At 40.8% G+C, this 14374-nt stretch overlaps 1 protein-coding gene across 1 annotated transcript in view; it reads left to right on the forward strand.

Moving 5' to 3' along the window:
• Positions 1-11097, forward strand: part of LOC117259348 (uncharacterized) — a 65540-nt gene extending 54443 nt beyond the window's left edge. Inside the window, exons 9-14 of the mRNA XM_033630628.2 lie at positions 270-383; positions 7244-7357; positions 7653-7699; positions 7892-8068; positions 9455-9605; positions 9735-11097. Of these exons, the coding sequence (XP_033486519.1) occupies positions 270-383; positions 7244-7357; positions 7653-7699; positions 7892-8068; positions 9455-9605; positions 9735-10174 (1043 nt within the window). The 3' untranslated portion in view covers positions 10175-11097. The remainder of the gene's footprint in view (positions 1-269; positions 384-7243; positions 7358-7652; positions 7700-7891; positions 8069-9454; positions 9606-9734) is intronic.
• Positions 11098-14374: the final 3277 nt, after the last annotated feature.

A 14374-nucleotide genomic window follows, 5' to 3' on the forward strand; every position in this document is an offset into this window, starting at 1 on the left:
CTCTGGGAAAGGTTTGAGGTGACAGCCATGTACGTGCAGCAGACGGTTGTATTTATCACTGTTTGCACTGAAACCAGAGCAGCAGAAATGAGAATGAAAACACGGGCAGCCAAAGTATCCGCATACCAATGTTCAGATCACACATGTCCACACGGTGGCATCGCACAGACACAGTGACACACGCACACACAAAATGATCTCTTTGATATTCATACACAGATTCCCATTACACAGACCAGTAGTTCATGTGAAATATTTTCTCTTCCCAGCGGTGAAGCAGTGTGATCGCAGCCCTTGTGGACGTGGAGCAACGTGTCAAGAGATTCCTGGAGGTTACCGGTGCCTTTGCCCGCCTGGATGGACCGGCAGGACATGCCAGCTGGGTCAGTGGGTCAGAGTTAAATAGCTACAATGCATATGCATTCATAAGGCCACTGCCTCTGAGTAATGGAGCCAGCTATGCCTGTTCTTCTAAATAGCCTCTTTCGTACTGGACAAAAATATCCACTAACATCTAACTAACATCTGGTTTTTGTCTTTAGTGGGAAAAGTTATAATTGGCATTTATTCCCAGGACATATAACTCTGCAGTAGTCAGGGATTTTTAGCTCTGATCGGCTCTCATGCAGCAATGGAAACGTGACACCCAGCTGGATGCTCTAATTCACACATTGTTCTAAATTAGTCAGCACAGAGTTGAGAGAGACTGAATAAGTAACACATATAATAACGAAGCAAACACTTTAACATTTTCACTGGCATCGCTGCTGCTCTCTGCTGTTTACTTACCTGTTTTCTGGTACGTCTATGACGTCAAATGTTACACACCATTAAAAAAAACAAGATTCATCTACTGCAGAGCCGTGTACACTGCTCTAGTCCACTGGCAATAGAATAGCAGTCTATCGCCTATTTGTAGAAAGTTTTCCCGGGTTTAAAAATCCTGCCCATATCCACAAATTTTGCAGGAAAAGAGTTTAAATGAAAGCATGACTATATCATATATCAGAACACAATGGGGATATGCTTTCCTGAATCCACGAAATCAAAAAATGTCATGTTACCATCCTACAAATTTCTCTTATCCATATCGATGACTGTAAATTAAATTATTGACAGCTATTGACAGCTCATGAATTATTTACACAAGGTCCATTCAGTGACTTTGGAAATAGCTAGTGACAAAACAGTCTCACTAAACTTTCTATTAAGCAGTTGGTGCTGTGGCTCAGGAGGTAGAGCACCAATCAGAAGATCAACGGTTCGATCACTCCACATCTCAAAGTGTCCTTGGGCAAGATACTGAACCCCAGACTGCTCCTGATGGCTGTTCCATCAGTGTGTGAGAGCATGTGAATGTTTACTAAGTAGCAGGTGGCACCATGTGCAGTAGCCTCGGCCACCAGTGTGTGAATGGGTGAACGTGACATGTAGTGTAAAAAGTGCTTTGAGTGGTCAGAAGACTAGAAAGGTGCTATACAAGTGTAGTCCATTTACCATGTTCTGGGGATTTCAACTGGAAATCCTAACTACAGTGGCTATTGAAGGTTTTGTTGGACACATATGAAAAAGGTTTCATGTAGCCTGATGCTTAACGATGGAATTCAGTTCACTGGTTGAACATCCATTCAGTTATTTTGTATTTTGTCATTTTGCATATTTTTCATATTGTGATATACCATATCAGAGTTCTGCGTTGAAGTTTTTTTTAACTTCAGGTAATTAGGCAAGTGGATCAGAAATCTACTTACCCCTTTACAAACTGCTTTATTTATTAAAGGTTATCAAATAACAACAAAGAAAAAAAAATGAATTGTCACGTGTAATCATAAACTTGATGTGCCTTTGAAAAACAGCCCTGTTTTATTTGCCTTGCTCTCAAACTTGTAGCAAACCGTGCATTATATGTTGGCATTACACCCATATCCTTAACGCCACCAAACTAAACTCCTGTTCCCAGAATAGCTGAAATGTTTGCTCGCTCTTCAGATCTTTACCTGCCGCCATTTTGTCAGAAGTGTTCAACTGGTACTGCGCATTTGCAGCTCCAACAGAGATGAGAGGGAAGCCAGATGTCTCACTCCTAAGCAACTTCCATCATTCATTCCTCAAAAAAACAATGTGTTTAATTACTTTTTGCAAGATTTACTAGCCTGACATGGCCTTTTATGTACCCCAGGCAATTGGGCAACCCTTATTGTATCCTAATTGTTACTGTGATATTGATTTCAATCGTATAGCCCAGCCATCAATAAAGGTAATGTAAGCAAAGCAAGGAACTTCAAAGCAAAACAGAAATGCAAATAGTACTTTTAGAGATGGATGACCAAGACAATTTAAAGCCAGAACTGTGTATCGTACAACTAGTCAATAAGATACTGCATTTTAATCTTAACCCGACAAATGACGAGAGCAAAGGGGCTTAAAGTTAGTGCAAAAGGCAATTCATCTGAGATTCTTTTCCAGTGTAATGCTTCAAAAGTTTAGCACACTGGGGTTCTGTGGCATTAATAATTTTTCATCATTAAAGTAAGTCACCACAGTTGTTTATACAGAGTTCTACTAATGAGAAAATCTGATATTTATCATCTTCAAAGGAATCTATTCCTAGGATTTTTAACACTGATCCTCTAACAAGCTAAATCAATCTGTGATTCACGGCTGGTTTCAAAAGCTGCGTTTCAACGAGCAATATGTGATTATGTGTTCCATTTGAAGTGAAATATGCATTTAAAGCACAAATTACAGAGGCAGAAAAAGCCCATGGCATTTTAATTCTCCTATCAGCCCATCGTGACTGTGAATCAGTATTATCTAAATGCACTGTCACGTCTCTTTGGGCCGCATTCGCTCATATTGACAAGTATACTCCCTCAGGGTTGTGTTGTGTAGTACAGCATCAGGAATATTGTATAGGTTCACACACACACACACACACACACACAGGACATAGTATATACACACATACAGTGGCTTAGCTTGCGGGTTATGAAGTAAAAAGTGAGACATATTTCAGTCTGACAGCCTCTCCTACTCCTCTGTGTTACAGTGATATGTCACTCTGACACTTGATAATCCCCCCATAGTTCCACATCACAGGTCAGTAGCTCACAGTATAACACACACACACACACACACACACACACACACATGCACAGGACTCAAACACAAGTGATAAAACTCTTTATAGCCTGAGCCGAGAGGCAGAGCGTCAGTAGTGCCTCAAATGGGGAAAAGCAATTATACTTTCTATCAGTTTCACTCTTTTATTGGACGACTTCTGTCCCCACATTTTCTCCAGTTGCAGGCAGAATCCGCAGGCTTTTTCCATAGATAACACACACACACACACACACATACACACACATACATATACACTCCCCCGATGCTAAATCCTAATAGGCCTCTCAGTGACTCTAACAGGTTTAGATTACCTATAACTGACTGACTACTTCCTTTTTATTCATTCAGCGTTTCTTTCTAATCTTCCTTCTCCTGCTATCAGAGCCAAGCCCTCAGGGGTTCCTGGCTTTTTACACTCCCAGTGCGACAGAGGGTGGGAATGGGCACACACACACTTAACTAAGGCAGTGGTGCAGCAGGGGGGTCTGCGCATAAACAGAGACGATGTAAGAAGATGCTGCAAGGCATTACTTTGGATGTAGTGTTAATTTGTAAACATTATATTTGATAAAGGGCGAGCGCTCTGTCTCCAAGTGTTGTTATGTATTGAGCAGATTCCTGCTTCATGGCTCAATTCAAGCATCCACTTCAAAATTGAATTTAACAGGTGGCTAAAGATTGTCGGGGGCCCCGTAGGAGACATGCAGGATTAAATTTACTAGTTTTATTGGATGTTTTATCTCATTTCAGTGAGAAGTTTAATTAGCACAGTGTTGTTGGTGAGTCCTGCAACAACATTAGACTAATATTTTGGTTTGGTAATAAATTGGGTCAATACTGATATTTTGTGTGTAATGTTATTTCATTACCTCTATAATAACTACCAAAATGGCAACCTATAAATAATAATACATAGCAGAACAATAATTAAATTACTGCATCCAGTCAAGGCACAGTTACAGATTAACATTCATGTCTGTCCAGATTCATATGCAGCCATGGCAGTTGACAATGCTTTAAATATGAATGTTGCTGCAAAAAAAGTTACATATTTTAAAACATAGATGCTTCACACACATCTTCAACCTGGCAGCATAGACGATGTATACTAGTGGTTCCAAACTGGTTTAGCCACGGGGTCCAGATTTCCTCTTAGTCATTAGTTTAAGGTCCACACAGTTTAATACATTCAGTGTCATACTTTCATTTGGCCATGTCGTCGAGCAAGTTTGCTGTCTCTGTCAAGTATCTGTCTGTTAGTCGCTCACTCTACAGCAAGAAACCGCACTTCAAAATAAAGTCTCTGTGCTGGAAATTCACTGTACTCAAAATTAAGTGTGTTTTTTACACACTTGGGAACCACTCATCTGTACAATCACCATAGTTTCAAAATGGACACCTAAGATTACAGTTACTAATTTAGTTTCTGACCAAATGTTATGACACTGAATAACAGCTAGAAAAGTGTTTATGCAGAACATTACGGTGTCACAGTGAAGTTGACCTTTGAGATAAAAAATGTCATCACTTCATCATTTTATCCTATCAAGACATTTGTGTGAATTTTTTTTCACAGTTAGCCCATCAATTCTTGAGTTAAGGCCAAAAACATGTTTTGTGAGGTCACAGTGACTTTGACCTTTGACCTTCAACAACAAAATTCTCATCAGTTCATTTATGAGTTCAGGTGAACATTTGAGCCAGATTTGAGAAAAAAATCCTTTAAGGCCTTCTTGAAATATTGGGTTTGCGAGAATTGGCTGGACGCAAGGTCCTTGACCGTGAAATTTGTTCCCAACAGTTGTTCACATTTTTTCCCAATTTAAAGAAATTTTCTCAAGGCATTTATGAGATATTGTGTTCATGAAAACGGGATGGGCAGACTGACAACCTGAAAACATAATGCCTCCGGACATGGCGGTGTGCCAGTGATATCATGCTGTGTTATATGAGCAAGACTATTTGTAGACAAAATGTTGCATGTCCATGTAGAAGTAAAAAGGATGAAATACTTGGTTATCAACATTGCTCGCGCTGTTAGTGAGCTGCATGAAAATAACTTTTCAGTCTTGACAAATAATGTAAAAGAAGACCTTAGGGGTGAAACAGTTTTCATATTACGTTAGCAGGTCAGACACAGTGCATTAAAATGAATATTCTGCCAAGGTACCTTTCCTTACTCTAATATCTGCCTCTATTCCTTCCTAAATCCTCCTTCCATAAGACTGAATCTCTGGTTTCCTCCTTCATGTGGGGAAGTAAAGCCCTGAGACTTAACAAACCGCTGCTACAGCGACCTAAATCAGAGAGTGGAATGGGACTTCCCAGTCTACAGCGCTATTACTGGGCAGCCAATATGCAAAAGATTGCATATTGGCCCTTCAACCCACACACTCACCGGTGCCAGCTCGAATCACATTTCTGCCATTCCAGCTCTCTAAAAGCTTTGGTGTGTCACGGCAGACTATTCAAACTGAGACAGTATAGTTCCAGTCCGGTAATCATATCCACACTAAAACTCTGGCAGCACATTTAGCATCACCTCAACTGGAATACACTCCCCCTGGCTACACCAATTTGTAAAAATGACCTATTTAAGTGAGCTAAAAATCAACCCCACGTTTTTTTTTTCTGGAACAAACAAGTAAGGTGACCTCTACGACGAAGGGAAGTTTGCCAGCTTTGCCCATCTGTCTGCTGCGTTTAATCTCCAGCAGTCAGACCTTTCAAATTCAACACTTTCTCCACACCGTCATTCCCAAATACCCCACTCTCCACTGGAGTTGATCACCTTACACCATATGACAAATCGTCATGTCTCCTATCTGTATGACTTTATAACCCAAGGCACACCACCTGCCTTCATAGAAATAAAGACAGAATAGGAAACAGAAGGGTGTCTTTGTGAGAGCAGGCACTTAAAGAAATAAACCACTAGTTTATCAGTTTAAACTTCTGCACAGGGCACTTTAAAGTAAATCCAGATTATCAAGGACATACCCTGATATCATCAATTCCTGAGAAAGATACTCACAATCACACTGTCATCATAATGCTCAAAACTGGCTGGATGTTGGAGTCACTTCTTTGAGGTTATTTCAGAGGTATTAGAGCTAACAATTGAGTCATCCCCAATGATCCCCATTTTTGGTATTCATGAACAGGGCAGTCACATTTCAGTGAAACAAGCAAGTGTAATTTCATTCACCTCCCTGATAGCTCACAGGAGAATCCTCCTACACTGAACACCACTGTCTTACACCTCTTGGCTCCACAATATACAGTCTTTACTAGACCTGGAGAAGATAAAGTTCTCACTGCGGGGTTCAACAGTCCGCTTATTTCTTTAAGAATTTATGCTGTCACTCCTCTGATTAGTTGGTTATTATCATCAAGCCTGACAATCACTTAGAGGGTGAATAACACAGATCTTGTATAACATGACATATCCTGCATTTTATCTATGATTATCATATGTCAATTTTTATTGCGTTTATTGATTTTAATTCCTAATATTTATTTTATTCTATTTTAATTTCTAAGCCACATTGTGTTGTATATGTGTATGTGAATATTGGGGTATGTGAACACACATATAGGCTCTGTATCTGAAAATGCACACCAGTATATTCAGCATCATACTTGCATTTGGCCATGTCGTCCACATAGACTGGTCGTCCAGCTAGTTTGCTGTCTCTGTCAAGTAGCTGACCATTAGTCACTCACTGTACAGCAGGAAACGGCACTTCAAAGTAAAAGCTTTGTGCCAGAAATTCACTTCACTTAAAAATAAAGTGTGTTTTTTTACAAACCTGACACGTCTGCGAGCCACTTGAGGTCCATTCAGAGTGGACTGCGGCCCACCACTTGGGAACCACTGCCCTATAGCACTATAAACTGTGGTGAGCTAGCTCACAGGGTGGAGTGGGATTGGTAAGGGATGTTTAGCTCTGAAGGGTTCGCTATAATCGTGCTAAATAAATCGAGAGGAACAGGTGTAGCAGTGACTCAGGTCATCCCTGGTTTCGATCTATCAGAGACATTGTATGCAAAATCTTTAGTAGAGATAAGATGCTCTTCATCAGATCTATTTTTAAAAATGTTTTCTCCCTCCCTTTAGACACCAACGAGTGTGAAATGAGTATATGCGTCCACGCCCGCTCTTGTCGCAACCTGATCGGTGGATACCTGTGTGACTGCCTTCCTGGATGGACGGGGCCTAACTGTGACATACGTGAGTATAAAAGGGAAAGGAAAGGAATAAAGGAAGGAAGGAAAGAATGATCGTCCTCTGGCAGGGAGTGAAAGATGAAGAGCCTCACTGGATTGTGTTTAAACAGCAGTTCCCCTGCAGCCCAGAGTCCCTGTGGGCTGGAGATCATTTCACTCCAAGTCCAGTTCTATCAGTCATCTGTCAGAGTTTCAATGAAATACACTGAGAATGTAACACTTACCAAAAAGAGGGTGTTCAGACATATCCTATCTCTATGTGACAGGTTAATATAGTGTCTGGTTTCTCTGATTTCTAGGGAACAGCAGCTGTCAGGGTTTGTGTCTGAACGGCGGCCGTTGTGAGGTGAGAGTCCTGGCTGTGCTGCCTTTCTCTCTCTGTCTAATTTACTCGTCATCTCTGCATATCAGTCACGGCACTCATATTCACTGTAGAGATATTGTCGCTGTTCTCACTGTCACTCTCACAATCTATAATCGATGCTCTCTCTGTTTTACACGAACATAAGTAACTCTCACTATATTCTGTCCCGCATAGGACCAGGTGTCAGGGTCCAGATGCTTGTGTCCACCTGGTTTCTCGGGGAAATATTGCCAAATTGGTCCGAGTCCTTGTGACAGCGCCCCCTGTCTGCATGGAGGACAGTGTGTGGAGAAGGATGGAAAGACCGTCACTTGCAACTGTCCAACAGGATTTTCAGGAGTCTTTTGTGAGGTGAGATGACCTTCATTGATGTTCACTTAAAACTTGTCTGCTGAATGAGATCATAGAAAGACATAAAACTCAGTGGAGGAAGGACTCCAAGTCCTCTGTGATTTGGAAAACACCGTAGATTCAATTAAGTGTAATCGGAAAAAGAGATGTAAAACAGTCAAACACCAATAAACACATTGAAGATACACTCACTGCTATTTAGAGGATCTTAATTAAATCATGAAAAATCATAAAAAAAAGTACAATTTACATTACTGTTTATTAGATTTAAGCTGCTGTAATGTGAGGGACCTAAATTTAACGGTATAAAAACCCTTAAAAGACTTGGTAGAACGTAATTGAAAGCCCTAAAATTTGGAAAATAGACTATAAGGTGCTCAGAAATTCACATACAGAAACCCACATATGTTAAAAAAAATTAAATAAATAAATACAGAGAGGATGAATACCATGAATTTGATAACACTGAGGCAGATGTCTTATATCAATTTGAACTGGTTACCATTGTCAAGCACAAACTGGAGACTCACAGACTCAGAGAAAAGTTCAGGGCTTTAATCAGGCTCAGTTCGGTACATGGGTGATCAGTTACACAGGCAAAGATATCCAATTCGACAGGCAAAACTGGTGGTCAAAAGGCAAAAAATCATCAAAATCACACTCACAAGGAACAATAGGAAAACCCTGGAACTCTCAAAAGTAAAGACAATCTGGCAAAAAAGGACGGAAAACAGGGACTTAAATGAACTAAAATGAGGGAGACACTGAGACACAGGTGAAACACATTAGGGAGGACCAAGTAATCACAAAGCAGGGGATGTGGGATCTGAAACAAGATGAGACAATGGCTACCAAAATAGAATAGAAAACACAGGGATGACAAATGAACAAATTCTCAGGTAGCTTGATGGGTCATGACAACCATGATTAGTAGCCTTACAACAATATCTTCTGCCTTACTACTCCAACAATATTGGGCAACAAATTTAAGAAGCTGTCAGATTGGATTAGAAGACACAAAGCATCATCAGCAATGTTAAGTCCCCACAGGAAGTATGACACAGTTATTAATCTAGTAAATATGTTCATAGCCTACAAAAGTGATGGTTAAAAGAGTTCACCAAATATATCTGTTACCTAAATACATAACAGTTCACTCAACAGTTAATTCAGTTACTTTGAATGCAGTAGCAGCAACACATTAGCTTCAGAAATAAATTAACAAATCAACACAACTGCAATAAAAAAGTAGCCACATATAATGCTCCAACAAGGGAAACAGAATAAAGATTTTTAATTCAATTTTTGTTTGAACACAGATTTGACAAAATTAATGTAACGCTGTCCGTTAAACTGCAACTCTTTTGTTCCTCTCCATGATTTCAGATAGCGTTGGATCTGTGCAATCCCAACCCCTGCCAGCAGGGGGTTCCCTGTTACAGCACAGAGGGCAGATACATGTGTGCATGCCCTGAGGGTTACTATGGTAACGAGTGCATGAGCCTCAAAAATTCATGCATAGGTCAACACTGTCCAGGTAAGACTTGTGTGTGTGTGTGTGCGTGTGTGTGTGTGTGTGTGTGTGTGTGTGTGTGTGTGTTAAAAAAGTACAAAGTCTCTGATGAGGTTTGGTCAACCCTCTCTGTCTCTGCCTCCATGTCTGTAGGTGCCATGTCTGACACAACACACGGGGGTGTCAGCTTCTACATCATCCTGGTGGGCGTCTTAGCTCTAGTGACAGTCTGTGGCTGTGCCACCTGCGCCTTCATCCTTTCCCACCTCCACCGAAAGCGGAAAAAGCAGCAGGCTGTCCCACAGGAAGAAGGCATCAACAACCAGAGGGAGTTTGTCACCCTCATCAGAAACGTGGACCGTCCCGTGCCCCTCCTGCCCCCTGCCACCCCTCTCGCACACCCTCCAGCGCCTCCTGCCCCAGTCTCACGTTGCTACGAGGAGATTGAACTCACCTTGCCACCCTCCCCTGCACCTTCGCACCCGTCTCCGGCACTGAAGCCAGCCCACGCCCCCAAACTGGACATTTCAAACCGGGAGAGGGAGAAATTGAACCGCTTCCACTACACAGACAACCAGGAACTGGAAGCCTGACCTTTGAACTTTTCAGCCTCTGAGGAGCTTTTTTTACTTTTCATTTTGCGTTCTTCGCACTCTCTCGCTCACAGTGACCCTTTTCCAGTTTCTTGCACTGTGTCACTGTTGCAATTGTGAAAATGGGGCTGACCCTTTGACCTTTATGTGCTCAGATGGCACCTGATAACACCTGAGGAGCGAAGGCTGCTAAGTAGAGGGGTCACAGGTGTTACTGTGCTGTCGTCTTTGACCTTATTAACTATGAAAAGCAGCGAGTGCATGCTGTTTGACTGAAAGACTCATCAGACTCTTGATTTAATTTGAAGACTTAAAGACTTGCCTTGGAGTGCCTGAGATACCGTCAAGAGGACACAGAGGATCGTCCTCTGAAGGAGCCTCTCAACCTGTTTCCTGGTCCAAGATGCCACCTGATTTATGCTCAGACCTCCATTTCTGTTCCAGACTGAACTCTGACAGACAGAGAGATCAATGAATGGATGCTTATTTAACACGCAGTGTGTGTTTCAGTGTCTGGTTGTGTGTAAGTGTATGTGAGAGTGAATGTATATTATGAGTATATGTGGGGAAAAAAGGACAGTTTACTTAAAGAAAAGAAAACAAAGTTGATATGCATGTCAAAGAGAGTGCATACTCCATTTCCAAAGGCTTCTGAGGCTTTTGAAAACTGTTTTAAAACTATACACTGTTGCCTGTATTGTCTCTGTAATACTACAGTTTGTCAAAGATGTATGATTTTTTCATACTTGTGTGTAAAATAGCTTTTTTGTACATGAATATATTGTACATATTGATGCCCGTTTTGTACTGTGGTTTGGTCTGAAAGTATCACTGTATTACTTTGCTCTGTTTGTCCCATTTCACTTTCCATTTGGAGCAACCAGCACATGTGGATTGTAATAAAAGTGCATTTACCAACTCTATTTTTTATTGCCTATAATCATTATTCATCAGTGTTACTGTCGCTGCTAGAGGGAGGTGACAGCGCTGCCACACACAGATGATTAACTGTAGTCTTTGCAAGAGAGGGTGAGGTGTTTCTCACCTTTTTTATATATGTGCATAATTCCAAACAAGGATATTTCATGAGGGAGCAATGAAAAATGTCCTCTGAGGTTTTCATTTGCTATTTATTTCTCCAACCTTTTGTATCCTCTTAAACTCTGAAGCGGCCACAGGTGGGTTCGTATTTACACATTTATGTTGTGCGCCAAGCAGTGCCTCCACAGTTCCCATAAAGATGTCAAACTCTGTTTAATAAAAATGTGAGAATGATGCAGAAGGGGTGAAAATATTTACATTCTCCTGCATGAAATAACGCAGCCATAAAGTTTGGGGTTTTGATTATTTCTCTTACTGTAGAGCTTCAGTGAAGTGTTGGAACAATGTTTTTTTTAAAGGAGCAGTGTATAGGATTTAGCGGCATCCCGCAGTGAAGACTGCAGATTACAACCAGGTGAAACTCTCCCATGTGCCAAGTATCAATTCCCGGTTAGGATTCTTTAAGCGCTTAATGTTCAGGAGACTTTTACCAGGAGCTAAATTATCCGCAGATGTCTCTTCCCCTCCAAAACAAACACATCAGGAGATTCAAACCAGTTAAAACAATGCGTAAAGCACGTTCACGTTACAAATTAGTGTTTCTCCTACACTGTTTGTTTAGTTGCAAACAGGCCGCCAGCCCGGCACCTGCTGATGTGTGCTTAACTTTTTCTGTGATAACTTGAGATCCAGATGTTCAGAGGGTTTTTAGCTAACTGCAGTGGCCAACGCAAAAACACAAATGGCCCTATCGAGAGCCAGTGTTTGGTTTGTCTGTTCTGGGCTACTGTAGAAACATGGTGGTGCAACATGGCGGACTCCATGGACGAGGACCTGCTTTCAAACGACCCATTCCAAGGTAACAAAAACTCGACAACTCTCATTTTCAGGTGATTATACATTAAAGAAAATACACTTATTATACTATATTTCTATTTCTGCCAATTTATCCCCCTAATCCCACACTCTGGACCTTTAACTTTAAAGCACCTTGATCAAAGTTTAAAGGGTTAAATGGGTAAATAATGCTAGGTTCACATAATAAGAAGAAGGTGCAGCAGTTTACACACTTAGGAATAAACTCCAAATTATTATCACATGTCAAAAGGGAAACAATAGCTTCACAAAATAAATGATTATTTAAAAGTTATATCACTAAGTACTAAGGTTGTTTCACACTTTGTGTGTGTGCATGTCCACTTTTCGGATGCTATGACAAGCTGTCTTGTTCAACATTGTCAGAGACCCTAGAGAGGATATTTCATGATGGAGCACATGGCTCACTGACCGTAAGACTAGGTCAGTGGGTCAGTGTATGCACAAGGTCTCTCTATTTCTCCGACACACATTTATAAACAATGATGCTGACAGCGCCAGGAAAAAAAATGGAAAACCACCTGACTGACCCCGGCCTTCCTAGAGAACGACTGCATGGTTGTGAGAAACTTGTCTGTTGTTGGAAAGTTTGTAAAATGTTTTGAATACCTTCTTGTAACTCCTTGGTAGTATGCAATCGTAAATTCATTGAAATTATTGACTTACAGTTCCTAACATTAGGGTTAGTACCACTCATAATACTTCAGGTGTACAAAAACTGCTGCAATACAAACGTATGAAACCAGACATGTATCTGGCATTGTACTGTACGTAAGCGTCAACCCGCTTCATCTATGTAGTGCATGCTGATAAAAAAATGATAAATCCACTGTAGAATATGTGAAAGTGTGTGAGAGGAAGGGTTTTGTGTGTCGGGGCAGGGTAGAGTGGCTGCAGGGTCACAGCAGTGACAGTTAATGGGCAAATGGATGTGACAACTGTGACCTTTGGCCCCTGCAAGCAGCGGCAGACTGGAAATGAACACGGGCTTCCTGTCACCACCCTCGTCAGGAGGAAATGTAGGAAGTAAGAGTTTACGCACATGCACACACTACTGCATGGACGCTCTCTACACCTGCTCTGTGACCAGGATGTCAGACCCCAGCTCCCCTGATTGAAAGGTTTTCAGTCAGCTGCGTGCCTCATTAAAAATGTTTCATCAGAATATCTTCTTTCTTTTTATATCCCAAGTGATGACAGTGATGCAGTGAATACTTGCATCTAAGTTTGTTTCAGCTTTGATGCCATGTCCTGACATTGAGGCAAGGCTCACAGAGGCTGGTTTGTCAGCTCGTCTTTGAAACAGACTCTCTCTGGTGTCTGTCTCTGACTCTCCTGACAGCCACTGGGTAACAGTACAAACAGGGTAATCTGAGGTTTAAGCAATGATTGACTTGTCAATGGGGATCAGAATTTCAACATCTGCACAAGTCTGATTCAGTATAAAACAAAATGACAGGCTGCTTTGTAGGAGCAGCATCATTTATGTTGATACGGTGGGTATTTCCTCACAAAATAGAGATCTGAGATGAAGTTATTCAATTTAATTTAATGCAATGTACTTTATTTCAAGAAGATAATCTCAAAAGTAAGACTGACCTCACAGTTATGGTCATTTCTCCTGTCTTATAGGGACATCTTGTGGCCACAGTAGGTACACAAACTGTAACCCTTTAACGTTTATGCAAAGTGACTAGCCTTGTAGCTAAAGCTGTCAAATACATGTAGTGGAAGAGATTAATCAAGTGGCATAAAATAAAATTACTGAGGTAAACTTGCTACATGAAGTCAAAATTGTTCTTAAGTAGGCTACAGTACTTCAGTAGTTGCACTTACATGTTACATTCCACCACTGGTTTTGACACCATGTTGAGTTTTAAAGTGAAACTCCATCCATTAATGATTAAACTTTATAACAGGCCACATTATTTCACACAAAAATATATCTATATTTTTACACTTTGCAAGTTCTAATGTTTATAAAAGCATCAAATCAAGCAGCATGTGTGCTCACATGTACATACCAGGGGTTCATTTATACAGAGAGAATTCAAGAATATGATTTTTTTTTAAAAAAGAATACAAAAGCAACATTGGTTTATAGCAAATGTATCAAACACATACCAAGTTCTAAGTTCCTTTTTGTTCAGAAGGCCTTAGTGGTGTCATATTGTTGTAGTTCTTGATAGAAAAGTCTGGTTTTTGTAAATATGGAATTTTTCCAGTAACATTATGTGTAGTGTACAACTGGACACAAGAATGAAGTGGATGAAGAAAACTTCC

This window comes from Epinephelus lanceolatus, chromosome 4, assembly GCF_041903045.1.
Source record: "Epinephelus lanceolatus isolate andai-2023 chromosome 4, ASM4190304v1, whole genome shotgun sequence".
NCBI lineage: Eukaryota > Metazoa > Chordata > Actinopteri > Perciformes > Serranidae > Epinephelus > Epinephelus lanceolatus.